Genomic DNA, 24,921 nt, shown 5'->3' on the forward strand with positions numbered 1-24,921 from the left:
TACTTTAGTAAATATCGTTTAACAAGACGACTGACAGAACGTTCAACCAGCATTCTTGTCAATAGAACGAGCGTCTCGATAATCTCGATTAGAATCAGTTTGTTTGACGGTGATTAATCGAAGTCGAAATGCAATATAATCGACTTTGCAATCGCACCACACCCGCTGCTCGCGCCCTCGCAATCGATATCCTTATTCCTGTCAAATGGATGATAATGGCAGCGACGACGGTTGACACAATGTTGCAGAGCAATGGCTTTCAGACGAAAAAGAAAGAGGACATCGAGAATAAGGATAACTTGTGGTACGTGTCGTGATATTCACGTGATGGTTATCCATTTATCGAAATGCGAGACAAGAACAGCCGTTCGTTTTTTTATGCTTTATTCAAGAGAGACGGTCTTCCGTTTTCCATGACACATCCTATTGTTGCGTGAGAAAAATTGAACATTTTCAATTTGCCCCTTACTCAACGTTACTCGTATGCTTTACAGGTCGTCTATTTTAGCAGAAGTGCAGAATAGCAGCAACAACAAGCTACCATCAAACAAAAACGTCCTCGTTCTAGGTAAATGTCAACGAGATCCCGAGATCGGACCGATCGACCGTAGGCCGATGTAGCACGCATATTAAGTATCTATATCGCTGCTAGATGTGTGTGTCATCGACAAAAAAAATGCTACATCGCCATATTTGTGCTAATTATCAGTCAGAGATAAATGAGTTTTTTCATTGCGATTTTTTTCATATTACACATGATACTTTTGTCATAGAGTACTGATAGGTTATATCATATCACAGTATCCGCGTCCCTTGCGATTTATATAGACACTAATGCGTTTCAAGTATTAGAAGAAAATATATTTGTGTTTTCTTGTAAATATTACTAGTAACAAATGTAATATATTATTTTTGCTATGATAATTATGGAGATATATATGTATTTAATGGTATATTTTTATTAGGTGATAATGAAAGTGGGAAGACTACACTTATAGCTAAGCTACAAGGTGTGGAGGATCCAAAGAAAGGTTCTGGGTTAGAATTTGCATATATTGATGTCAGGGATGATTATCGAGACGGTTAGTGCAAAATTAATCTGATTATTAATTGATGGAGTATTTTGACAAATATCACAGTATATGATTACTTTAGATCACACAAGGCTATCTGTGTGGGTTCTGGATGGAGACCCAGGTCATGCAAATCTTTTGAGATTTGCACTGAACAAAGAGAGGTTTCCACATACGCTTGTTATGTTAGTTGCTGCTATGACTACTCCTTGGGCCATTCTTGATCAGCTTCAATCATGGGCAGCATTATTAGGCGATCATATTGACAAATTACCATTAGATAATGATACTAGGCAACGGTGCAGGCAGCTTAGTAAGTATAAAAAATAACAAGTATATAATACATAGTAGCATATCGTTTCTTTAATCTAAAATAGGGGCAACTAAAATGCAATATGCATTTTGGTATAGCGAATCTATTTTTAATTTTGTTATATGTAATATAACTATATATATGTAATATATTGTTATGTACAATTTTATTAGATATTAAGAAATGGCAAGACTACACAGAACCAGGAGATGAACTGGATCCTGGGAGTCCTTTGCGACGTACCAGTCGTAATTTAGATGATGATACCACTGAGAGTTTACCTTTACCAGAGGGAGTACTTACAACCAATTTGGGCTTAGACGTTGTCGTGGTCATAACGAAAACCGATTATATGTCTACTCTAGAAAAAGAACAGGATTACAAGTCAGTATTACTTGAAGAATTCACACAAATTATTAATATAAATTATATTAATCCTACATAATTTTTTTATTTCTATATAGAGATGAACACTTCGACTTTATGCAGCAGTGGATCAGGCGGTTTTGCTTGCAATATGGTGCGGGCCTCTTCTACACATCAGCGAAAGAGGACAAAAACTGTGATTTGCTTTATAAATATCTTACGCATAGGATATATTCTTTACCGTTTAGAACACCGGCATTGGTTGTTGAAAAGGACGCAGTACTTATGTAAGGACATTCTTACATTTCCGAGACTTTCTTTTATATTTATGTATGTTAATAGACATTGTTTGCAGTCCTGCTGGTTGGGATAACATGAAGAAAATTAGCATTCTACATGAAAATTTGCAATCTATGAAAGCGAACGATTACTATCGCGATGTTATTGCACAGCCAGCGATAAATCGAAAAGTATGTTATCATGTTGTTTCTTTAATATAACTCTTGTTCTGATATGATGCAAATATAGTCTTATATAATATTTAATTCAATGACATCATCGGTTTAGTGTGTTGCCAGAGAAATGGAGATTCATGCAGAGGAAGAGCAAGCTTTTCTCGCGCGACAGCAAGCTGCTCTATCCGGCTTGAAAGACCCCACTCGTTCTCCAACAACTCGGAATCAGGCAAGCCCTGGACCAATTATACAGGTTATACCATTTATAAATAGGGCATGCTCTTCATGTTGCGTGTCAAATCAAAGGTATCACAGTGTCGCTACTAATTTTCTCATCGCATTTATGAATCGTGCGAGTAATTCATTAATCAAATTTGTCACGACATTCATTACAAAATCATTGATTCTATAACTTGGTATATGTTTGTGCCAATTGTTTTGTTCATTATGCAATATAATTCATATAGTTGTTTTGTATATTTGTTTATCCATATAGACAATTCATTCAATGTTGAAAGCAGATGTATTTTTATCCTTCATGTATTATATGCCTCCTAGGAGATTCATATTGCTTAATATATCTACTGAATTCGTTTAATGGAATGATAAAATTGCAATATATTAATATAGCGCCATCATAGTATATCAAATTAATTGTTTCATTTAACATGTAGTAATTTAATTCTTGCTGATAAAGAATATCGATAAGCCACATACAAGACCTCCCAATAATTAACTGTACAATGTGTTATTGTTTAATAATCCATGTAATTTCAATTTCAACTTTCTCGTGTGGTTATTCTAGTTAACATTTGAAAGCATGTTCTAATCTATGTGGTATGATCTGTCGATTAAGGACAAATATAATATGCTTCGAAAATGGACGGACATTAATATTTTTATGAATAGGTGGCGTCTCCGAACAAGAAGCTGGATCCCAAGGGTACCGGCGCGACGCCGTCCGGAGAAGGTGTCTTAGCTAATTTCTTCAATTCTCTCCTTTACAAGAAGACTGGAGTGCAGCCCGGTTCACCAGGAACGCCAGGCAACGTTGGAACGAGTCCCTTAAAACTTGGTATGTTATAATAAATTTCTTTCTGTACTGAAAATACTAAAAAGAATGTTTCGTATCTTAGAGGCTACACCAGTGGACAAAGCGACGATGTGCAACGATGCAGCGGCGGAATTAGATCGTCTCACTCGGACGAAGAAAATTTCCCCACCCAATTTAAACTCGTCCTCTGAATGTTAAAGGTAACGCGCTTTTTCTTCGCGACCTATTATTGATGGAATAATCGATGCTTCGTGCTATCATTAGATAGAATTAAAACAAAAATTGAAAATTGGATTCTCTTTTATTTGTTACAATTGCGCACATACTGTGTGATATGGAACACAATAAACAAGTATAATAGTAAAAAAAAAAGATAGGTCGTGAAGAAATAAAATTTAGCTCTAATCATTCTAATGGTAGTTTAACTCTGATAAAACCACAAAAGGAAATCTAAAAAAAAAGAAAGGAAAAAATGAAATACTATAATCTGTGTCACACAACTCTGCGACAATCTCGATTGTTGTGTTTGACTAAATATCAGACAGAGAACAACTAGCAAGTTATTAAATTAATGTAATTAAAATATTTAATATAATGATATTATCAAAATATAGGCTTTATGCACATACCCCAGCGCCTGGTCATAGTAAATTATTTAGCAATCGCCCTTCGTACATATACGTGAAAAGCGTGTTCGCTATATCCATATACGAATGCACATCTTTTTTTTGTCTCTTTGTAAGCGAATACTTTTATTACGTGTTTCGTACTGGATCATTTTGCACGAGATAGTCTCCAGAATGACTCGCCACTGCATTCGGTCTAATTTTTGCGACATAAGTGCCGTTAGCGCTGCGAATGTGTTGTGCGAATGCGTGAGATAGTCTTTTATACGAATTGTTCATAAAATACGCGAGATCTTCTAAGAGAAGACGCAGTGCAGTCTTCATATTTAGGAATAGCTAATGGTACGCGACTGGAATGGATGTTCATATCGCGCGTGTAAATTCGATAATTTCTTTGTAGATTTTAAACTGTGTGAGTATCTTACTCAACTCACGCAAACAAATGAACAGAAATCTGTACATTCAGTTATCAATATATATAAATGTGGCTATATGTATATGAAATTTAAATTCTCGAAGAAAATAAATAATTTTTCGTATATATATATCGTCTCTTATACTCATTTTCAGCTAGAGTAATCATTTATTATACAAGTCTAGTTACAAGTTCATTATGTGATATTTAATAAGGTATTTTATATAGCAAGTTTATAAAATTTCTTTATTTTGTAGGTGGGATACATTAAAGCGATTAATAATACGCACTATTATTTTATTCTATCGGACATATTTGCGATATAATTTAAATTGTCACATTTTTATTTATGGTATCGTATAATTCGCATTACGACGATGAATGTCTAAATAAAATTCAAGAAAGATAGCAGTAAAATATATAGAAATACTATCAACACAGGAATGGTTTGCGAGTCCGAATAATCCTACTTTATATATTATATATACAGGGTGTCCGATTCGTGAGGGACCAAACGAAAAGTGATGATAGATTGGGTCAAACTAAGAAGAAAAGTCCTCTACCATTTTGCAAAATTCGCAATAATTATTAAGTAATAAGCAAAAATGAAGGTTACCTTTAATTTTTTAAATGGAACCCCCTATTTTTTATTATGTATTCTTATAGCTTATCTTGAGAGCTTTCCAAAACACTATAATAAAGTATTTCTTCATTGAGTACTTTTCGAGTTATGAGGCTTAAAATAATTTCTTAATTTTACATAAACCATAACATATCTAGTAAAATATTCATTTTTCGATTATCTTACCTTAATACTTTTATATGCAAAATAATGAGAGGAATCAATTGGTGTAAAAAAAAAACATAGTTGTTTTTAAGAAAAAATATGTAATTGTTAATTGCAAATTACATATTTTTTTTTAAAAACAACTATGTTTTTTCTTTACACCAATTGATTCCTCTCATTGTTTTGTATATAAAAGTGTTAAGGTAAGATAATTGAAAAATGAATATTTTACTAGATATTTTATGGTTTATGTAAAATTAAAAAATTATTTCAAGCCTCATAACTCGAAAAGTACTCAATGAAGAAATACTTTATTTAAGTGTTTTGGAAAGCTCTCGAGATAAGCTAAAGGAATACATAATAAAAAATAGGGGGTTCCATTTAAAAAATTAAAGGTAACCTTCATTTTTGCTTATTACTTAATAATTATTGCGAATTTTTGCAAAATGGTAGAGGACTTTTCTTCTTAGTTTGACCCAATCTATCATCACTTTTCGTTTGGTCCCTCACGAATCGGACACCCTGTATATCTATTTTATATATCTGATACGTATAAGCAATTTTCAAAATTGAATTAATCACAAAATAATTGAACATAAATTTGAAATCAAATGGAATAAACTGTCCACTTTCATTATTCAAACTCGGAAGAGATGCATAAACAAAAACACTACTATTACATGAAATATATACAAGAAATACATAATTAAAATGGTCATAAAAGGGAAAATAGGATAGATAATCGCGCCTTTATAATTAATGTATAATGACATAAGTGCACATCGCTTCGTAATTAATACATAATGATAATGTATAGTTGTGCAATAAAATATTATTCATTGCACTAATGATGCACACTTTCAAGAGTCTAATAATGAATTCATTTGGTTGTATATTAGTGCATACTAATGCTCTTAAAGGTTGTTGTATATAAATTTACACTAGCATAAATAACTGATATAAATAAAATAATTAATTCTCTGAGTTATATATTATTATCGTTATTTGTATCAAATAATAATAATAATTTATTGTTATTAATAATAATTAATTATTTTATTATTTCAATTATACTATTGTAAATTCATATATACGGCACTCTTTAATATGCAGTGTGCACTAGTGCATCCAACTGAATTCGCTATAAAACTAATATTTTTGGCAGACCTTTAATAAAGTTTGATTTATAAATTCACATAATATATATATTTATTATAAAGTTAATATAAAAGGGACTTATGCCATAAATGTAATTGATATAAATTTTATATCGCTTAGCTCTATATCATTTAACATAATTATTACTTAAAAAAATAATTTAAAGTAATAAAGTTTTAAATTAAAAAATATAATTGAAAAGAAGCTTTTTTATCATCCTATCTACATCACTACTGTATTGAATCAAAAACATTTTTTTACCGATTTATGTAATATATAGATAACATATCACGTATCAGGAAATTGTAATATTTTTTAATAAACGCTTTTAATTATAATCCTCGTACGATTTATATCAAAAGATAAAATAATTCACAAATATGATATTTTTTATTGATTAATTTTAACAATTTCTACATGGGAATTATTCAAGATGGATATAAAGACATATTAATCCTATATATTAATAATAAATATTCGGAAGAACTCTCTGTCTACTGGATTTTTTTTTGCAATTTTTATTTATGCAGAAAAACGATGCTAATAAATGATAAATAAAAAGCTCTGTATAAAACATACTGGAAATATGTTACATTCGTGTATTAATAACTATACGGCTACATATATGAAACACAACTTTAACAGCGTAATATATCATTTATCATGCAACAAGTTTTCCTTTTTACTAGGAATATGAATATTAAATAATATAAGTGTGCGTACACTATATGTACGAGCTCGTTCATCAATATCGGATTATATTTTATTTATGAATTATTGCTCGAAGATCATAATTCCAACATATATATTGTTTTTCAGTTTTATGCAACTGAATCATGTCTTTTCAAAACAATATATCGTTCTATCGATTCAGCCTGATATATCTTGTTCAATAATCTTGTCAAAAATAAACATCAAGAAGAAACTAGACAGTTTTTTCTCTCGCGAAATGTTGCAGATAGTCGTAAATTATATAATTTGTCTATCGTATTGTGATAGCCCCAGGAAAATTCCAGCGCGCAATGCGATCGGTGACAGTCTTTTTATTTTTAGTAGAGCAGAATGCGCTTGTCAACCGCCTTGCGACATATTGGACACTCCGACATACGATCGCCGCACATTTGGCAGGTGCCATGTCCGCACAGGAAGATCATGTTTTTTAGACGATCCAAGCAAACTGGACACATAGTCTGCAACAATAAAACAAGCGGACTCTGGCGACTTATCGTCTCTGATATTTCCATCTAAATTCTACTTCTAATATGAACAAATTATTTTATGATTCAAGCTCTATGCCCCTTTCTAATACAAGTTTCCAAGATTCTTTTAATTAGAATAATTATTTTAGAATCGATCTTTTCTTATAATGAAAATATAATTTTATATCTCTTTTTTATCGTATTTTTGTAATATTAAATATCTTTTCTTTTTTAATTTTTTATTATAGTCCATTTGAATGTGAAAGATAAATCTTTTTAGTTAATCTAATATTGTAGCATTTTCTTCTAATTGGCAAAATATAAACTAAACAGAATGATAGATTGAAATTATTGTGCAACAAAAAGGCTTGGAATTTTCGAGAAAACATATATTCCGGTTTTTCGAGAGCGAATGGTAATTGTGGAACAGAGCAATTGCACAGTTCCGACTTCTTCCTTCGGCACAAACGAAATTATTCGTTTCATTAAAGCGGCGCATAACGAAGCGAGACGCAGAGGGGACACGTACCTGCTCCTTGATGTCCTGCAATTGCTGCTGTAGTTTTTGTATGTCGCTGTGGGAAGTATCTCGGCTGCCGTTGTTCATTAGGAGAGCTTCCCCAGCCACGGTGTTGTTCGAGGGCGTCGGCTCCTCCTCGGGATCTGCCTTGACTTCAGATATCGTTCCTTCGTAATGTAACAATTAATTTTTTTAAAACAAGTTTACGAAAGTTACACGATGTTCTTATTCATTACAATTCATATTTTTATTCGCGATGTATAATAATTAATGTTATTATATCAAATGTTATTATATAAAATTAAATGTTAATTAAAAAGAGCAAATTAACAAATAATTAATTATGTTATGTAACAAATAATTAATTATGTATGTGACATAGATGTCGAGCAATTTGCATTATAAAATGTTGACAACAGAAAAATATAAGAGAAAAATAATATATGTATTAGATATATATGTCTATCTCAACTATAAAACTAAAAAGTCATTTTGATTATTATACTTTAAAAGTGAGATCTTTAATCTTTCTAATTCATTCTCGGATCTATATGAGCTAGATAGATAAATCGAGGTGAGCTATCTAATCGCTACTACGTTCTACATATGGGAACAGTTTGATATATTCAGTGCGATTAGATAGGTCGAGGCGAGATATCAAGCGCGCTCTATGCAAAGTGGACGTTATACCTGAGGCGTTGCAGCCCTTTACGTAAGTGACATCACCTCCACCACCGCAGCAAACCGAGAGTGGTACCATGTGCTGTATCTGGGCCCGGCATTGCACGCACTTCTTCATCAGGGCCGCGCAGCCCTCGCAGGCGCACATGTGTCCGCACGGATGGAACAGCATGCCCGCCTTGCGATCCGAGCACACCACGCATTCTTCGATCTGGGAACAAATGTTCATTATTACGCGAAGGCGTGAATGGAACTCGCCTAGAATTGCGAGATCTATTTCAGAATAGAATCGAACTATCCGGTCAACTATTATTACTCTATCTAAAGAGAAATTAACACGGCGTGTTAAATTACATCGATGTAAAGAGCGTAATTTATAGTACGATTAAAATATTGATTGGCGCTATAGAAGATTTTGATTTAAATTATTAGAAGAAGGTGTGTCTTCGCGTAAAACATGTAAAACTAGCGTATAAAAATGAAATCGATTTTTCCCACAAATCCTCGAAAATAAAGAAACTTGGAATTATATTATTGGCAATATTATTATTGAGATAAAATTTAAAAATCGAATACTAACATAAAATGTTGATCATTGTTAAGAATAAGATGTCAACGGCGTAAGTTACGGATAATAACGTGTAACAATATTAGTAATATTTTACCTTTACTCGGGAAAGAACATTTTCACGGCAAATCAGACATTTTTTCACTCTTGGTGCACAAGCATTGCAACAAGCCACGTGTCCACATGGAGTGAATAACATTTCCCGTTTGCCATCAGAACACACTAGACATTCGTCGATTGCTGCCGATGGGGTGATGATCTCGATGTCATGTCTGAAAAAGAGAAAAGTCGCACTCTAATGAATATTATATTCAAAAATACAAAGAGATATATACGAAATAATTGTATAAAAAATTGCCTAGAACCTAGAACATTTAACTTGATCGAATTTGCAGGAAATATAGCAAACTCGCGTTTGATTTCTCACGATTAAAAAAGTCCTTTGCTTTTATGTATCAAATTAAACTTGTACAATTTTTATAAATATCAGTAATTGATTATCACGTAATTGAGTATCAACTACATTTGGTGTAAGGCTTAAGAAATTAAAAAGCCAGATATTAAAAGATCAAAGAGCGCTGGATACTAACGACTCCTTGTCCTTGTGGCAGGTAGTGAGGGTCTTGCAGAGATTGGGATCTGGACAAAGGTCTAAGGGTGTTTGACCCTTCTTGTTCTTTAGCTCCAGGTCGGCGCCGTGCGCTGCCAGGAAGCACGCGATGAAGGAACTGCTCTTCTTGTCTTGGCCCTGAGTGCCTAGACCCATCAATAGTCGTCCAACGTCCTGCACATCTTGCAGCTGTCGCAATTGCGATAGCGTGTGATGTCTAAGGGCCTCGTGTAAAGGCGTGTCCCCATCTTTATCGGCAACATTCAGATTCGCACCTTCGCGAACCAATAACTACGATTGGACAAATCATATCGCAAATTAACTGTCGACTCTTCTTCAAAGAGGGAGAGATTTTTTTTATTATCCAATTAGATATTGATTCCTAGATTGTTTTTATTTTTTGTCATTATAGAAAATTGATAGATATTATGAGAGAGTCAAACAATCTTCACACGGAAGTGAAGGACGCACCCGGACAATCTGCGTGTGCTGTCGTTCGACAGCCAGATGCAAAGCAGTCTGCAGGTTCACATTCTGCAGGTCTAGATCGGCTTTTCCGGCGCGTGCCAATTGCTCGGCGACTTCCACATGATTGTTGAGAGCAGCCAAATGAAGCGCCGTGTAACCGTCATCTTTCTTCTCGTCGACGATCCAGGGACGCGGTAGTTTCGACAGCAGAACTCGCATCGCACTGAAATCGGCCGAAAAGCAAGACATTAAGGCAAAGAGCCGCGATTGCATTTTGCAAGCGGAAAATTCATTTTCGCTACGCTTGCAAAGTATTTCAGTACCAATTATTTTATAACGAATTGCCCTAATTAATTTTCCACCTTTCTCTCTTTCCTTTTCTCTTTTCACATTTATAAAACGTTCTACGTGTAAAGATATACATGTTTTTATTTTTTACAAGATACTTTGTCTTATATGTGATTATCTTATTTTTATATACAATATACATTTAATTATCTTTTCTTTCCTATCGTATTCAAGATTTTAATTTCTTTTCTTATTATTTATTAGCTATTTATATATTTTATATACTTCGTTATATATTTGTTTTACAGGACAATTATTTCGCTGGAATACAATAATTAAATTTATCATTAATTATAATAAATTTTAAATTATTATTATATAATTATAAACAAAAAATTTTATTTCCATCCCCTTTTGTGTTATTAGTATAACATAGGGAGACACAATCCTGAATTTCCTTGTTAGGTGATCTGCTTCCGTGTATTTCGCGCGTATTTCTAACTACTCGTCGCGGCAGGGACCCCATGGTGAGGTGGCGCGAGAGACGGGGACAGCTGTTTCTCGACGGGGCCCCTCCGTCAAGGGGATTTCTTCGAGGCGGTAGCCGCTGCTGGGGCATGACGGACACGCATATGTTTCGTCACATATGTGACGGCTGCATATGTTTCGAGGCGTCTCGCACAAACGGCTTTGGGAGGCCTTTCCTATCCTTTAGAAAAGTGTCTCGCCAATTATGCCACGCAGAATCTATTAATCAGAGATCCGCTCGCGGAAATTTTGACAATTAATTTCGCTTGATTTCTGTTTCGTAAAATACAAATAACAATTAACAGCGAGATCGCAGCGACTTGAAAAGGAAAAATGTGTCTTTTGGTGAAAAGAAACTTTCGCGATATATAAATCAAATCACACATAATGCACCGAAAAAGAGAGAAAGAAAACCTAATGACACATGAATCTTAATTTAACCGAAAAATTTGCGATTAATAACTCTAATGAGTAATAATTTTACTATCTTAACGATGAGTAACGATCTGTGAAAAAATTACCGTTTGCATATCAAGTGCGGTATAATGTATGCGCGCGATGTCATACGGGAGTAATTGATGTTTGCGTTAAATTTGCATCGCCGTTATAAGCGTCGCCCGCGTTCCGCGGGAGGTCATCAAATTTTTACGACGCGTAAGTGGCGTCGTTTTTCATTAACGCGGTCTAAGGGACACGCGTTTTGCATCCAAGTGCGATCGCCGTAGCATTCCGTTGCCGCGACAGCAGTAGCAGCGGCAGTCGCGGCCCGCCGACTCCACCTTGTCATGAATATGCAAACGGCCGCAAATGTTACCGTTACCGCGTTAATAACTATAAATCGATTACTTTGCCAATTATGTCCAGCTACTATACTCGCGCATCGGCGCCGCGCGTGCGATTTTATTACGTCATTAATCGGACCCGCAATTTCATTCCGCTAGCTCGTTGCTCCGTTCTTTTTATCTCTGCCTTAATTCTCTCGGCTTGCCGAAATAATTGCGATCAAAACGAATGGAATAATGCGGCGAATTAAAATCCCTTATCTCACCGACACTGTTTACAGCAATTAAAAAAGATAAAAAAGATGACTTATATTATACATATATAAATAATAAAAATAATAAAATAAATATTATATATATGTTGAGCTTACATAATTGTCCATTCTTGTAATGCGTAATTATTTCCTGAGATGAGAAAATAAAGATGTATATGTATATATTAAACTTTCTTTTCTCTCTTGTCTAAATTAAGTATGGTAGCCAGTATCTTTTTATTAAAAAAAAAAAGACTTGTTTTCTGATTCAAAAACCTTGACGTAGCTAGAGAAAATTTAATTGCTTTTTGAATTTTTGCGTTGCGTGGATTATGCATACGGGAATGAAAAACGCGACGACATTGATTTAACGCAGCTGATAATTATAACGACACAATCTTGCACGATGTAACAAATAGAAACAACCATAGCGCGAACGATTACCCTTCTCGGTTATTACATCCTGTCAGTCTCCGGTTTAATTTCATTTCGTCGCATTTCGTAAGCGAAAAGACGAAATTTGCGAAATTTGTCATAATCTGTGGCTCGTATGAATACTTCATTTCATTTAGATGGCATATCACGACGCGTTATTATTACTGCGATTAATTTCTCGTCGCTCGTCGACGACGAACAAAAGTCCTCGCCGACATCTCTATCCGTTTATTGGCATCAATGAATCGTCGTTAAACATTCTCAACTTATCTCTTACTGCTCGATAAAGTCAACGTCGTCGTATAGTTTGCGTTTAGTTCAAAACTGATCACTTATTATCATATCTCGAATTAAAGCAAGATAATAATGTCTTTTTGTATTTCAAAGATATTTAAAAACATCGATTCGGATGAAATTCTCTTGAGATAAAAATGCACCACATCTATAAAAAAATTGCCTTTTTTAAATTGCTAATATTTTCGCGAATTTTAATGAAAGAGTTTGATTAAAATTTTTCCATCTCATACACACACACACACACACTAGATTTCTTTTTATATCAATACATCTTTTAATCTTTTTAATTTTAACAACCTGAATGGATAAATTTCAATGGATTTGCCGCAGATCGAATATCGCAGATGCTGTTTTCGATACTTTTATTCATAGTGTAACGACTTCTCGAAGAGAGAGATTTCATATAAACTCCAGATATAAAACTGCTCGCTGACGCGAGCGGACGCGAATCAAGCTCGCCTCATGTAAATCACGCACGCATATATCGAGCATTTAGTGAGTCAGCGACGGCTGTGGCATCATCGTGGCCGAGAAACAGAGTCTACCGAGAACTCGATGAACAGGGATCCGACAACACGCGTGCCTCTGTTCCTTCCGATGCATGGTTGCAAGCAAGTCGACGAGGCTTTCGTCTCCTCGTATTCCGCGGCGTGTAGTGAGTCAGTGAGATCACGCGGTGACACGCTAAATATAATTGACACGAGCGCGTGTAATGACAATGCGCGCGACAACAAGAGCGCGAACAGCTGATCCGGAGAGAGAAAGAGACCGCTTCTCCATAGTCGGTGATCGGGGATCGTCGATGATCGATACTTGGTCTGCCTAATGAATCGCGGTAGAGCTCGTCGAAACGCGCGGAATCGCACGCGGAAACATTCCGTACTCGCTCCGTACCGCTCCGCTAAATATAGCGTTGTGCAAACTCACGATTATTTCGGTATTCGCCGCCGTCGTCGTCGTGCAGCTGCGATTCGTCCGTTCGTCGCGAGTGATATCGAGAGGATTTCGAGGCCAAACATAAATACAGGGAGAGAAACAGAGAGAGAAAGAGGGAGAGGATGATCTGAAGAATGGCCATGGTGAGTCGAGTGAGCCGCGGCGGAAATAATTCCGCTCGGTTTGTCATTGTCGAAACGCAGAATTGTTTTGCGATTTAAGAAAGAAAGGGACGAGAATTATCAGCGGATTAATCGTCCACGAGAGTGCATATCACTGATCACGTGTGTTCTATTGATAGACACTGGTAATTGAAGGAGAAATTTTATTGAGAGATAGAATAAAATCTAAACCGATCAAGTGATATTTCAATACATGGCGATTTAAAAAAAATTAATGTTTCTTTCTCTCATAATAAAATATCTGTCTAAAAGTAAAATCTGTGTAAAAGTATTAAAATTTCGATATAAAATTGCTTATCACTTTTATTTTTTAATCACATCCTGATTGATTGCTTCTTAATTATTATTTTATTATATATTTGCAAGATTATATTTTGTTTTTCATATTTTATATTTTATTTGATATTTTATTTTATTTTTTGATTCTCTTATATATTCTCGTATAATAAATAATTAATACATATATATTTTTTGTCCTTTTCATCATATACGTTAATGCACTTCTAAAAACGAAACATAAGTTTCTTGATTAAAAAATATGAGACACATAAATGATCAGATAGAAATATTTCATAACTATTATAGATAGCATATAGATTTTAAAACATCATAAATCCATCTTCATTCAACCAATTAAATCTCTTGATATTGCAATGAAATAAGTATTACTCTTGTGCAACAAACATTCATTTAGCGCCAAAGAAAAATTGGAAGCTGTGAGAGTCTTCTCAAAGTATTCATCAATGAATTAGGAATGGAACCATCACAAGGCCCTCGAATCCCTAAAACATTTATTCGCGGCAACCTCGCGGAATTCCGGCGGAATTCCATTTATCTTCCCTTTCGTTTGCCTCTATCCGACCTACTCATTCCTCACCAGACGATTCTGAAGTATTCGGATTTCCTATCAGTCATTCGCGCGTCATCCGATTCGATCAAATCCCATGCAATAAATAAAGCTCCAATTTTCACGTCACGCCCTCCTGTCCGTCGATCGCGCGCGAGATAAATTAGCTTCTAATATTCGGTGACAGCAAATCTCTTCTTTCCTTCTTCGAAAAAAAAATTTGAATTCTATATTTTTGTTCAATTTTTGTCTCATCCTGTAGCAAATATTTCTGTAAATAAAACAAATATGTATTTACGTTCGTGAATACTTGAAAAGATCTCATTTCTTGGATTTAATCTCTACATTTAATTATATAATTTCAAGCGCATTTATATCAATGGAACTTTAATTCTAGATTCAGTTGCCAAGATGTGTAATGAAATAGCGCGAGGAAAAAGCTGTGAATTTTCTAAACTAAAATTATCTCGAGATTTGATAAAGACTATTTTCGCACTATTATTACGTAAGTTTTCAAGGATAGATTTTGCACGTTAGCGCTCTGTGTTTAAATCCGACAAATTCGGTCGATTCGGTGAACCAGGAAGAAACGCACAGCCGGCTCCAATCGGCGATGTTCGTTCGTGGATGACGAAAAGGCGCCGAGGAGGGGAAATGGATGCGCTCTAATATGCAGAAACCATGAGGAACGTTAGCAGACTACCATGACGCAATTTCCGGACGCCTCTCTATCGGAGTGGGCGCACCCAGTGAGAGCGAGAGCCTTGATAATGTCGTCTGCCGTTGCTCCGATCCGTTGTGCATTCTTTACTCATGTTCTCTTTATTTATTTATACTTTTTTAATAGAATCTCAGAACAATTTCAGGAGAAAAATCAAAATCTCGAAGAGAGAGAATAGAGCTTTCCTCCGATCCATCCCCCTCGTCGTTTCGTGCAACTTCATTGGCGAAGTGTCCGACGAAAATTGGAATTTGTCGTGAGTATCAAATACCGGAAGTTAGATGCGGATTAAGCGGAAAACTTTTCAAAGTGCTTCGCGTTCTTCTAATTTCGTTTCTCCTCTCTAGCAAGCTCTCTTCCTCGCATTTTTCCCCGAAACTGTTGTACTTTGCGACGCTGTTCTTCCGACGAGCATTGCCTATGTCCCGAATAGCGTACTTTCCTAACAAATAAGTGTAAAATCTTCGTAAAGAACTAGAAAAAGGAATGCTAGAACTCATTTGTTTATGTTCACGATTATACTTTAAAGATATTGTGTCGCAGATTTGCAACAGATTTCTTTTCTTTTCTATATTTTATGAAAACAAGATTTTTTTTTAAACATAATGAAACTAAAAATTTATCTTAATATTTTTTCTGTCCTTCATCAATAAATTCCTATTAAAAATATATTTAACAACATTCTTAAATTTATACATGTGAAATAACTCATTTTGAAAGGGTTAATGAAATCTCGCAACGGTCGCCGTGACGAAAATTGAAATTCCCGGGGTAGTATCTACGAAAGGATTAGTCGGTGCTGAAGGGGAAAGAGAGAGGAAGAAGAGGGTTGAGGCAGGTAATCGAACCAAAACTAAATCACAACTACTATCTAATTTTATCTGGGGAGTTAGGACATTGTAAAATTTGAATATTCCTAGTTGATGTTAGCAACACAACGAGAATGCTAAGAAAAATTAAGGAAGATAAAAAGAAAATTGTCACGATGTAAGATATATAATAATAATATTAATCTGAGAAATAATAATATCCAAAATTATATAACAACCGAAAAACCGTGAAACTGATGTAACACATTATTACAGAAAATTATCTTAGTAAAACAATCTTTTTAATAGCAATTTAACCGTGAACTAATAATCTACTTGCAATAAATTGCGTCAAAATAATAATAATAATGCGTTTATTTATAAAGTCCGAATACGATTAATTCCGAAATACTAGATAGAGTTAAATTTATCTTATATTGAAATATGTTTAATTATTTTAGATACTTTTCAAGAAAATATATATTAAGATGAATGAAAATGTAAAAAATTATGCAAATATTGATTCCTGGGACGAAAGTCTTGCATTAAAGTAAAGATAAATCAAAATATAGAGAACATTGATGAAAAATAGATCAACAATTACTTATATAAAATGCATGCAAAATAAAAAAATCAGAAAAAAGCTAAGAGAAAAAGAAAAGGAGCAGGCGAAAAGGAAGAAAAAGGGAATGAAAACATTTCGATCGCTCGGCAAAGTCGCGTAATTTATGTGTTCAATACCTAACCGGGAGAGAAAAAGAGAGAGAACCATCGGCGGCTGAGAAAGTGCCAGCGGTCTTCCTGAAAAAAATATATTAATTCCGAGCTCCTTTAAAAGTTATTGCAAAGGGCGCGGATGAAGACGGGGCGGATGGAACTTTTCCGCGGCGATGGAAATGACTTCGGCATAAAATATGACGGCGATGGCACCGCCAGACGAGTCGCAGGTGCACCACGGGGTAGGTCACCCGTGATCGCTGCACTCGTCGTCTATTTTAATTCGGGCCGAGGAAGAAAGAGGAACGAGATCGTTCCCTATGCTCATGGACGAGCCTAGGAGAACTTGCGGGGGAGGGGTGATCGTCGAAGTGGAAAATTAAATTTCCAAAGAGATAAATTTTGTTATACGATTAAAAGATTAATGAAACACACATTAGAAAATCACGTTAAATATGAAAATTTAACTGGAAATTATCCTATTTTTTAAATTTATAATCTTTCCTCCCTTTTCATATTTAAATCAACACTTTTCGAGAGAGATTGAATAATTATTCGTATTTTCGCATTAATGACTTTCCCTTTGAATTCTCTTTGAATCTATATATGCCGCAATTCCATCATGTACGATATCACGATAAGTATTAGGATCCCATCATCAGCCTTCCGTTCAATATTCGTATATTGAGATTATTAACGAACGCGTTGTTTGCCGTAGAATATTACACTATCATTATTAACATCGGTCGTTAACATAGTGCAAATTAATACGTTATCCCTATTATCTTTATTTGCTTCATGTTCACGATTAAAATTGATCTTTACTCACCGTCTATATTGCGCGTCAAAACCACGCATAATTAAGCTCTGTGATTGCGCAAAGCAAATACCTGATATTTTCATATTTTCATATTTGTGATTTTTTAAAAATAAGTTTAACAAACTGTAAAAGAGTTTTGCGCCATTGCCATTAACTGTAGTCAAGTTTAAATAATATTTCTAGTTGAGTAAACAAACAAATAAATCTCTTTAACTGACATTTATATTTAAACAGAGATATAATGTTTAATATTTATATATTAATCATAAATTTGTATTAATTATATGGATATTTATGGTGTTTCTGCATCTTGAAATGCGTCAATAATTTTAATTTTAAATCAAAATGCGCACGATCTCGAGAACCGATAATGAGCGATTTTTTGCCCGAGAAAATATGCTTTAAACGGAGTAAGAAATTTCCGGTCAGGGAGGAACAAATAAGGGAAAGAGGGAGAGAATAAAAATGATTCCGGCATAAAGTACGACAGACGGTGACATCGGCGACGTCGCGTTTTTCCTCTGAATGAGTTCCGTCCCGTTTATTTTGCTTATTCGATTCCTCCGACGAAAACACGTCTATCCGTCTTTAGTCGGCCGATAGGTGCGGAGGAAGAGATATTTTGGCTCTGAAACATATCCCGTCTGCTGGAGGCTGTTTACGTCTCTCGCTGCGTCCGCCTTTTCGTAAGTTCGCGCGATCCATCCGAAGATCTGTCGGACTCGATTACGAATGAATCTGTCGTCAACTATGATATTTTATGTATATGTCTATGTGTGTGCGTACTTGCATGTGTGTATGTCCACTTCCTTTATTAAACAGGATAAACAAAGATGGTTTTCATATCATTCTCTTAAAGTGTCGCTGTAATAAGAATCTCATAAGTTTTAGTGTCAACTAAAAATTCATTTTGAACTTTTAGTTGCCCTCTGAAATGATGATCGGCTATAAGTCTTGGCGAATACAAAGAATTTTCCGCACAATCATCATCGTTAGAGACTTACATCATCGTGCAGTTATACAATCTAGGAGAGCATCCAAGTTTTTTTCTCTATTTCCTATCGTTTCGTAATAATTCTTCCCCGAAGTGGTGACATGTGACGTGGCAAAATCACAGCCCGCATTCCTCTCACAAATTTAGAACTTGTCTTTTTCTGCCAGCTATGAACGGTGAACGCAATTTTTTATAATCCCCTCGATGAGAAAATATTTGAGCGATGAGATGTGAAATCTTTTGTCATACTTTACGTATTAATATATTCAAAAATCATTCTTTTTTAACATGACAGGCATATGCAATATCGTTTGTGAGGGCGATTTATGTGACGGATAGTTTGTGATAACATGTTATATGTGAATATTAAAATTAAAATTAAAATTCATGTTATTATTATTCTTTTGAAATTGAAAGAAACAATTTTAGAGAGAATAATTTCTTGTATAAGTAAAAAATTTAATATAATTGATTCTAATTTTACAGTAATATATAATTATATTATATATAATTTAATTAATTATAGTTTTACTTAATTGCTGTTTATAAAAATAATTTTCTATTTGAGTATGGCCGTCTCTTTTCAAAGTGTAACAACGAATGTATTAAATGAGCCTCGACCCCCGAGAATAACTCTCTCGAGCGTAAGAAAATACGCGAAATCGCAAATAGACATGCGAAAAGTTTCCAAGCGATATCGGAATTAATGCGTCCTTAATTAATACGCCCGTTAATGTTCGGTCGCCTTAAATTCCTAGTTCGCGGAAATTTTACTGCATCGTTAAATCGCCGTGCCTCGTGCCGAGTTTCAAAGCACCGTGTCCATCCTCCCTCGAAGCGAGAGAGACAGGGAGGCTGCGATCTTAATGGCCATAATAATCCGGTGTTTTGAATCGCTCTTGTCATTAGTTCGAGCAACTCTTCCTGCCTTTCGCGCTTTTGGCAAAGTTCCAGAGTTATGAAAGGGGAAAAATGAAGAAAAAAGACGAATAGCTCTCGGTGGGTTTTACGACGAATTTCGTTACAGATATGAAAGAATTTTTGGCACGCTTTAGTCGTAATTACTTAACACAAGATTTATTTTGGTGATTAATAATTTTTCCCCAGCGTGCAAAAAAATATATAATATTGACAATTTTTTATCACCGCAATTAAAATTGCAATTCCGCGCGTCACCGATGGCGAATATGTCCAAATTCGTGCATACTGCCACGAATAAACGTCGACTAGAATCGTGGTACCCTCTTTTCGAAACGATAAACGCGTAAGTGCCCCAAAAAAAACATTTCCATCCGACGATATTGAATTCCGCGGCACGATGCACACTCAAGAGTTTATCCGCACAAACGGGCGTTTTTTGCTCGTATAGACATCTATAACTTTGCGCTAGTCGCCGCCGGCGTGAATGCGTTATTCTACCGAGTCGATCAATCCATTCCCCATTAAAAACCATTTCGCTTTTAGAAAGTCATCGCGAATATACACAGACTGAAAAAGCATAATACATAAGCTTCTTGAGAAAAGAATGATCTCCCTTTTTATTTCTATAATTATTTATTTCTATAATTTCTATAATTTATTTCTATAATCTTGTGAAAAATTTTGTAAATTTTTATAATAAACACGTTTTCCTTTTAGAAAATCAAAAATTTACTAAATTTCTGTATTTTTACAAATGAATGACATGATTAAGTATAAATGTATTTTTCGATAATAAAAAGTTATATATATACTTGGAAATAAGAGGTATAAATCAAAAGATATCAGAAAATATCTTCATAACAAAGATTGTTGTTGAGGGCGTAATAAAAGAACATCCATCCTTGGCCCGCTTTTTCGACGGCAAAGCGGGACACGACGGCTGCTTAGCACACTCTGTTTTCGGCGAAACTTTTTGGCCGCACAAATTCGCGCGTCCTTTCCCCTCCGAGATATCGCGAGACAAACAGCATTAACTCTTCTCGCGCGATGCTCTCGAATAAAGTTACACAGATTTGTCACGGGACAAAAAACGCAGGCACGTTCCGCCCCCGTGAACGGGCTTCCAGGTTTCTTACTCGGATTTCCTAGACGCCTGAAAAGTGGCTTCCTACGGGCCCTTTATGTTTTCCTCTTTCGCGTTTCGCCAACTTCCCGTCGAGGCTTCCGCGCTTTTTCGTACACAAAATGTCCCAGAAAATCTATATAACGTGAGCCAGAAAGACGTTATTCTTTGAAGAATTTTGAAAGGACTTCTTCTTGGTCAAAATTGAAACCGAGAACCTATTTATGTCTTTGAGGAACAAACAGAAAGTAAAAACACGCGATGAGATACGCGAGTAGTGTTTGCCATTGTTTTAAAATATTTGTCCGTCGAGACCATCGTTTCAAGAAGCGAATGCACGTTAGATTCCGACAATGCGAATTTTCCTCGAGAGTTACATGAATTTATCATTCGCGAGCAAAATGTCCTTTCCGAGGCTTTCCCGAAGAAGACAGAAAATTGTGATGTGTGAGAAATGAGTCATCATACGCGAGGAATGAAAAACTCGCATTTGTTGGAGCTTTGCACCTGTAACATATCCTAAGATCCAGAGAACATTTGTCATAAACATTAGGGATGAAAAACTTTACAGAGATGAAGAATTCGGATATGTACTTGAAAGGATCACTGGGTTACTCCAACATTAGCGAATGCCCTTTAACTTATAGAGATACCTACAAAAGCCAAAGGTTTCGTGAACACGTTTTAAATATTTTAGAAGATCATTATTATACTCTGACATTAAACTAGATATTTTATGATGCGCGATAAATATCAAAGAGTTAAAACATTTTCTAAATAAAATTTATAGCTAAAACTAATTTTACAGAAGCCGAAATGAATTCGATTTAGTCACACGCGGATTGGATTCTCGCGGACCCGAGAGATTGCAGGCGAAATGTTCGTATCGTATCCAAAGGGGAGTGAAAGTAATTTGGAGCATGATTCGATGTAAGTAAATACCGCCCTCTAGTCGCGCATAGAATTCCAACGGCACTAGGAATCTCATAGGAGATGGGGATCTCGCGCCATCGTCTTGTCTATCCGCGAGTGAAGAAGCGCCGGCGGCTGCTTCGGTGCTGCAAGAATGAAATTGCAACGAGAAGGACCATGGGGAGAGAGAACGGAGAAGAGAGAGAGAAAGAGATATAATGCAGCTATCATCTTTTTTTGATGTAATGAGAGAGAAGAGATGTTTGGGGGGTATCAAATTCGGAATGCGAATTATTCGCGCGTACATTCGACACTTGAAACGCGATTTCTCTTTGAATGCAGAAGGAAAACCGCGACAGAATCACGGAAAATCAAAAAACATCACGTCACTCCTTGCGACAGTCTATTTTTCGCGATAAATTAACGGCGTTAATTAGCGTAGCGGTAAGTCGCGGTCGTCTCCTTTCTCGGGGATTTTCTCGCGGTTTTCTTTCATCAGCGCAACTGCTCGACAACTCTTCCGAGGACAGAGAAAGAGAGAAAGAGAGTGAGAGAGAGAGAGAGAGAGTAGCTTTCGATCCGTGTATCTTAGTCGGGGTTACTCCGAGTCTTCGCCATTACGCGAGTAAAGGCTATTTTCAACGACGAACTCGTAACCTGATACACGAGCAGCGAGGGCTACGGCGCCTCCGCTAAGGGAAGGCTCCTCCTTCCTCGTCTCCTCCCTGGTGAACGAGGAGACGACGTTCTCTTTAATTATTCTCCGCATGTTAAAATCATTAAATTGTTCCGGTGATAGATCCAAGGATGTATCAAGTGTCGAGCGGTTCCTTGTTATAGACTCTTTAACAAGTTTCTCGAGAAGTCGATTTTCTTTTACCGTAAGTTCGATCAGATATCATTCTCCCCATAATTTTCTCATTCTTATGTGAAACATTTCAATTAGAGAGTAAGCTTCAAATTTGGATACAATACAGCTCGCTCGAAATTAACGAATTTAAGATTTTATAAAAGTAGAAAGGTTGTTCAAAAAGTACTGAGTTACTAAATAAAAGTCTTTAAAAGATTAATTAGACGAAAGATATAATAATATTATATAAAAAGTGATAAAACCACCCCTAAAAGTGTATCTTTGCGTTCACATCTTTTGATATTTCAAAAGAAAACAACGTTTCGCGATAATATTATTTCTAATTAAAAGAATCATTCGCGTTTTTGAATCATTATTTTTTTTATTCGTCAAGTTTCAGGAATATGACTGTCTGTTCATTCAAGTAAACTTTCTATCCATCCTGAATAATCCGCGGGTGCAAGGTCGGAAAGAACGGCGACGTACAGTCGCTTGTTCCTCCTCTGAAAATCATCTTCGTCATGACGCCGGCACCGACGACGCCGATGCCGCCGCCACCGACGACGACGACGACGAAGACGACGACAACGACGACGCCGACGTCCAAAAATAGGGACGACATTAGCGCGTAGACTCGTTTCGCACGGCTCACCGGACCGCGTCGACTTCGCGGATGCAACGTCTTCGGCTGCCAGTAATTTTAGACGCCAGAGTCAGATCGCCGCGATCAAGTTCTTCATCTCGGAAAATCGCCCGGTAAAAGTGACATCGTAAGTTTATCGCACGCGCGAGATATGTAGCCCGAACGCGTCCCGCAAAACTTTTCGCCGGGGAAAAATGGATTCCGAATTCGCGTCGGGGAATCTGTCGTTGACAGACGCGTCAGCAGCTGATGCTGCGGGAAAAGTTGGACGTTCAACTTGCGCGAGGATTTACGAGCTTCTCCGCAGACTGTTAGGCACAGGACAAATGTAATACGCTGGCACACGAGCTAGGTAAGAAGTTTTCCAATCGTCCTATTAATTCATATCGATTCGTGTGATTGATTAGAAATTTGTCATCGAAAATAAAATAATTATGTCTGAAAAATTGTAATCTTTTAAGTTACATCCGCACACATATATATACAAGAGCAGAGACATCAAGAGATATAACTTTAAATGAAAAATTACTGCTAAACTTTGTTGTGTTGCTTCGCATGTGGCGAATGTTGGACTTATGCCACTTGGAAGGAGGATTCGCAACACTTCTCGCTCGGTGATGCTGTTTGCCGAAATGTATTTCGGTATCACATCTTCAACAACATTCTTGCCGAAATTGCAGCGTCTATAATATATGCAGAGAAAGAGAGAGAGGGGGAGAAAGAGAGAGAGAGAGAGATCGCGATTGCGATAATACTACAAATAATAAGATCAAGTTTGCGCTGATTCGAAGTTTGTCTTTCATTCACGAGAATTCACGAATTTGATTTTTACGCGATGCCTCGCAATGTTTCATTAAAAGGACAAAGAATGTGAAAAGAATTCGCGTTATAACGCGAAATCACCAACGATTACAAGATAATTACCCAGCAACGTAATCGACAACAATATAAAGTATAAAAAAAATTAAAATTAATCATCACGTTGCGCGATACCAAATCGCAAAAGCTCTGGGCGTTTGCCAGCGCCCATTATCGTCGCGCATATCTTTCTATAAATAACGCGACGATCTACGATCATATAACTCAGCTCCCTAGTTTACGACAGTGTCGTTATTATTGTTGTTAACGATCGTTCGATCGAGTTGCCATCATTGTGGACACTGCTCGTTGCAGATAACGATCGAATTAATGATGTAATCTGGCATTTCAGGAATTAATGACGATGCAATTTTGTTTTGCACGAGCTGACGCAGGGAAGAATTACCGGAATTTAAAGATATCTATAATCCTGCCAATGACAGTTGCCAAGTATATCCTACCCCCGAAATATCATAGTATTCCATTTCGTCAGATTTAAAATCCAGTCGATAGGGGATGAGAATTAAGACAATGATGATAAATCGATTGATATTTCGAATGCTGTAAATGTAACGGTATCCTCTTAAAATAACATATTAAAAGTTGTAAAAGATTTCATTCAAGAGATATTTGTAAAAAGAGAAAAACACTTTAAATAAGAAACAAAGGCTGTGTTTCAAAATATAGTTTGTTTTGAAATTTTTACTTCTA

The 24,921-nt window shown here is 35.8% G+C and overlaps 2 protein-coding genes and 1 long non-coding RNA gene across 6 annotated transcripts in view; 2 read left to right on the plus strand and 1 right to left on the minus strand.

The window, feature by feature from the left end:
* Window positions 1-113: 113 nt before the first annotated feature.
* Dlic (dynein light intermediate chain) lies at window positions 114-3,895 on the plus strand. 3 transcript variants are annotated; one of them, XM_083083070.1, is made up of 10 exons: window positions 114-304; window positions 495-568; window positions 966-1,082; window positions 1,156-1,386; window positions 1,560-1,770; window positions 1,851-2,039; window positions 2,108-2,222; window positions 2,320-2,460; window positions 3,117-3,282; window positions 3,344-3,895. In XM_083083070.1, the coding sequence occupies exons 1-10, from the start codon at window positions 129-131 to the stop codon at window positions 3,457-3,459; spliced, it is 1,536 nt and encodes a 511-aa protein (XP_082939196.1). In that variant the 5' UTR covers window positions 114-128; the 3' UTR covers window positions 3,460-3,895. The 3 variants fall into 3 exon arrangements, with proteins under 3 accessions (XP_082939196.1, XP_082939197.1, XP_082939199.1); XM_083083071.1 differs by having other exon boundaries at window positions 166-304; window positions 2,320-2,436; XM_083083073.1 differs by lacking the exon at window positions 495-568 and having other exon boundaries at window positions 185-304.
* Window positions 3,896-5,876: 1,981 nt separating this feature from the next.
* Mib1 (E3 ubiquitin-protein ligase mind bomb 1) overlaps window positions 5,877-24,921 on the minus strand; it is a 338,292-nt gene continuing 319,247 nt past the window's right edge. Inside the window, exons 10-15 of one of the 2 annotated variants that reach the window (XM_083083068.1) lie at window positions 10,297-10,516; window positions 9,806-10,116; window positions 9,313-9,487; window positions 8,657-8,858; window positions 7,976-8,133; window positions 5,878-7,437 (exon numbers count right to left, since the gene is read on the minus strand). In XM_083083068.1, the coding sequence (XP_082939194.1) occupies window positions 7,297-7,437; window positions 7,976-8,133; window positions 8,657-8,858; window positions 9,313-9,487; window positions 9,806-10,116; window positions 10,297-10,516 (1,207 nt within the window). In that variant the 3' untranslated portion in view covers window positions 5,878-7,296. Of the gene's footprint in view, window positions 7,438-7,975; window positions 8,134-8,656; window positions 8,859-9,312; window positions 9,488-9,805; window positions 10,117-10,296; window positions 10,517-24,921 lie in introns of both variants that reach the window. The other variant, XM_083083069.1, reaches the window with a different exon arrangement.
* On the plus strand, window positions 13,441-24,884 carry LOC145962158 (uncharacterized). Its single transcript, XR_014435834.1, has 3 exons — window positions 13,441-13,956; window positions 23,104-23,704; window positions 23,814-24,884. It is a non-coding gene; the product is annotated as an uncharacterized LOC145962158 (long non-coding RNA).

This window comes from Camponotus vicinus, unplaced genomic scaffold (assembly GCF_025532165.1).
Source record: "Camponotus vicinus isolate PSW18456_S1 unplaced genomic scaffold, iyCamVici1.0 SCAF_11, whole genome shotgun sequence".
Taxonomy (NCBI): Eukaryota; Metazoa; Arthropoda; class Insecta; order Hymenoptera; family Formicidae; genus Camponotus; species Camponotus vicinus.